The sequence below is a fragment of the Nematolebias whitei genome, chromosome 15 (assembly GCF_014905685.2).
Source record: "Nematolebias whitei isolate Nwh7 chromosome 15, NemWhi1, whole genome shotgun sequence".
NCBI classification, from domain to species: Eukaryota; Metazoa; Chordata; class Actinopteri; order Cyprinodontiformes; family Rivulidae; genus Nematolebias; species Nematolebias whitei.
In genome coordinates, this window is record NC_056512.1 from 38422074 (window position 1) to 38426182 (window position 4109).

At 42.8% G+C, this 4109-nt stretch overlaps 1 protein-coding gene across 1 annotated transcript in view; it reads left to right on the forward strand.

Moving 5' to 3' along the window:
• The window catches only part of LOC119421205 (globoside alpha-1,3-N-acetylgalactosaminyltransferase 1), an 18169-nt gene extending 16151 nt beyond the window's left edge, over positions 1-2018 (forward strand). Inside the window, exons 9-10 of the mRNA XM_037688585.1 lie at positions 562-781; positions 1576-2018. Of these exons, the coding sequence (XP_037544513.1) occupies positions 562-781; positions 1576-1714 (359 nt within the window). The 3' untranslated portion in view covers positions 1715-2018. The remainder of the gene's footprint in view (positions 1-561; positions 782-1575) is intronic.
• Positions 2019-4109: the final 2091 nt, after the last annotated feature.

Genomic DNA, 4109 nt, shown 5'->3' on the forward strand with positions numbered 1-4109 from the left:
ACAGCGACCCAGCCTCGGTTTTCGTCTTCCCCCCCCCTGCCTTGGCGGCGCCCTCGTGGGGCCACCCCCCCCCCCCCCCCCCCCCCCCCCCCCCAAAAAAAAAAAACAATCTGCCGGTACAAGCACGCACAGCTTAACCGTGTCTCTTGAACAATTTACAAGAAAAACAACAATGATATAACATTAAATGTTAGATTGTTTGCTTCAAGAATTCCACTGTTGACCCTTCGCTCCGAATGTTCAATTAGTGACCCTTCACAATAAACTTTCAACCGCTGACCCTTCACTCTAAATGTTCAACTGTTGACCCTTTGCTTTGCTGTCATCACTCAGACCATTTAATCCTCCGCCACTGACCATTTCCACACAGATAACTGGTTGTTTGTTTGGTTTTTTTGTGTGTGCAAATTCTGTTTTAAAAGGTTCTGAAAAACTTTTTGGGATGTAAAAACTAAAGATTTCCCTGTTTGGGATCTTGTGGCCCTGCAGCAGCGACACATGTTCAACCAGGTTTCTACCTGTCCAGGTGAGCTTCAGCTGTGATTTCTCCATCTTTTTTAGGTTACTACAAGAATGACCGCAGCATTTTCCCATATGAGCGGCGGTCCAGTTCCAGAGCCTTCATAGCTCATGGTGATGGAGACTTCTACTACTGCGGGGGTGCGTTCGGAGGACTTGTGCAGGAAGTCCACCAGCTCGCCAAAACCTGCCGCAAGAACTTTGAGGATGATGCCAAGGATGGCATTGAAGCCGCCTGGCAGGAGGAGAGTCACCTGAACAGGTACTGGTTAGAGCACAGGTGATGAGGCGTGTTTGTGTTGTGTTGATTTACTTACTTACTTTACTTGATAGTCATTGTCATAATAATAAGTTATGAATAGCAACAACATTTTGATGGAGTGTCATACACCTACACATTAATACATTGGCACATGGAGCAAAATAACTTTGTAAGGTTCTGATGATCCATGTAAACACAAATAATAATACAGCATCTAAGGACAGGATAGAGTAAAGGAAAACTGTAAACAGTCAGATGTTGAAGGGGTAGTAGTTGCTGCAGCAATGCAATATGCATTTCTCAGTTATTGCCATGATGAGATTTGAGATGTAAGGATAATGGGTGGGGTCTCATAGAGATGCTGTTCATTTAACAGTCTCACAGCCTGTGGGTACACACTGTGAGCCATTCTGGTGGTCCTGGCACCTGTAGACTGGTACCTTCTTCCTGAGGGTAGCAGATGGAATAGGTCCCTGTCCTGCAGGATGTTGTTGACTCGTCTCAGACAATGGGTTGTATAGATAGTTCTGATCTCCGGGAGAGTGATTCTGATGATCTTCCCAACTGGAGAGCCTGCTGGTCCACCTTAGTGCAGCTGGAGAACCACACAGGGATCCATAGGTTAATACACTTCCAATAGCACAGTTATAGAAGTTGATCATAAGCTGCTAAGGAATTTTGGCCCATTTCAGTTTCCTCAGAAAGAAAAGACGCTGCTTTTAGTACCCCAGGTCAGGTTCTCTGTCACTGTCACGCCCAGAAATTTGAATTGAATTTCCTGTTTCTGTGTGCAGGTACATGTGGATCAACAAGCCCAGTAAGGTTCTGTCACCAGAGTACTTGTGGCAGGACTTCAAGACCATAGAACCAGAAGTTAAACTCATCAGGTTTTCTGGGGTCACTAAGAACTACGCTGCAATCCGACCCAACTGAGGTGGGCTTAGCTGGACCTGGTCCAGCCAGGTGGCACTAGAACAATGTCAGTCTGTGTTTCCTATTAGCCTGTTACACTGGATGCACTTTCAGTCTTGACCTGATCCATTCCCATCCAAGCTCAGAACTACCCATCAGTTCCCAGTCACTGGATCACTGCTTGAACCACGAGTCTTCATTAGAACACAAAGTTCTCCATCAGTTTTGTGACTGAAGCTGGTGGAACTGACTCATGGATACTTTTGCTGCGTTCATGTTCTGTCCGACCCGTTTAGTTTTTATTTCAAACCTCAGTCAGCCTGTTGTCGACACGCTGTTCTACCTCTGTGACAACAGAAAACACAAATTTTATGAAACATTATTGTAGGAACTAAACAAGTTTGGACTTGCATCTAACTAAAAGTGCTGTAAAACTGGATCATGTTTTAGACTTTTTTTTTTTTCTTTTAAGGTTCAGTTTTAAATAAAGTTCTTCTTCATTCTGTGAAAGAGGCTTAGGAAACCCAGAAACTCTTATTCAGGAATTATTAAAATGTTTAATCTATTTGGGTCTGAGGTTTCAGTTCAAAGAAGAAAAAAAAAAACTGGCTGATCTCAGGTCTCGTTTGTTTGTTGGACTGTTCTGGGCTGGATTTTGGCTCCACCTTCTGGTCTTCTAAAAACCTGTGAAAGTTTCTCTTCAACTTTGTCTCTGAGATGTTTACTGTGTGTTTTTCTGTCTGGTTTCACATATTTTTGGTCTCATTCTGAATGTTCCTCTTTGAGAGAAAGAGAGTGAATGGTTGTTTGTCTCTGTGTCCCTGTGATGGACTGGAGACCTGTCCAGGGTGTCCCCTGTCTCTCGCACAATGACTGCTGGATTTGGGCACCAGTGACCCCCTTCATCCCAGAAAGGAAGAAGCAGGTAAAGATGCTCGATGGATGGATGGCTGGAGGGATGGATGATGGATGGTTTGTGTTTTTGTGCTCGGGTATAAAATCTTTTGAGTGTGCTCCAGACAGAGACGTTCAATGAGGGTTTGTTCATAAATTTATTGACAATGTGTCATTAAAGTTTTGTAATCGACAAACTGGTTTGTGCTTTGTTGTAAATGATCTACTTAATAATATTTCATTCGAATACTCTATATTTATTTTTAAACAAGTCTGAAATGAAAAGTGAGGGTTTTATTTAATCTGTTTGTTTCTCGTTTTGTTTAAATCATTATTTCGTTTTCAAACTTTCACTAAAGCTATAATGAAAATTACCTGAAGTTTCCTTCAGGCTTTGTGGTTTTTACAATCTGAAAGTCCTCCGACGTGATGGTTTGGGGTGTCGTGATTTAAAAATGCCACTGGTGTGGCGTTGATTAAAAGAAGTTCCTCTCAGTTCAGTGAAGGTGGGAAACGATTGTCCCGCTGTTTCTGACTGAAACAGAACTCTCAGCATAGAAGTTTTATGAACAAGCACGAAGAACAAACCATCGGACCATTGAACAATGGAATTGTGGGACAATTAGACTACTGGACCATCAACCCATTAGTTATAACACCATTGGACCACTGGACCATTCTACCACCTGACCGTTGACTCATCAAATCAAAGGACTGTCAGCCCATCAAACAATCTGAACATGATACCTCCAGACTGCTGGAACATTGAACCATCAGACCATGAGATTATTGAATGATTGGTTCATCAAACCACCTACCCAAGGTACCATTGAACCATCGGGCCAGGGGAGCCTGTCCATCGAACCATCAGACCCTTGAATGACCTGTCCATGAGACCATCATGGTACTTATCAAACCATTGAACAATTGAACCATTGAGCTACCTGCTCATTAAAATATGGGACCATGAGACTACCAGACTATTAAACCATTGATCTATGAGGCCACCTGACCATTGACATGTGGGACCATGAGGCCTCCAGACCAGACTCTTTTTGCTTCATTTTGTTTGCTCTGTTATGGCTGACTAGTTGGTGTCAAAATTATAAGTTCTCCCCATGCTCTCACCCCCATCTCCTTCATCCTGTACCTCCTCCATGGTTAATGATCTCAGTCATCAAACAGCAATCAGCGTCTTCCTGCTCTGACTTCCTGTGTGCGTCCTCACAACAACCACACACATTTGTATCTCCATCCTTATTAGGACATTGTATTAATGTTCATTGAAATCCAGCAGAGCACCAAAAACGGCTAAAATCAAACATTCTTTAACAATGAGCAGCTGAACTGATGATTCTCACTGTTCAAGAACAGCTGAACCAAACCAGCCGAATAGAAGCTGTAAAAGGCTGAATGAACCTAAAACAAAACAAAAGCAGTAAATCCTCTTCAAGTGTCTTGTGGACATTTTTCAGCATCTATCTCCAGCAGGTTTTAAGCTATTTCAACAATTTAGGTATCA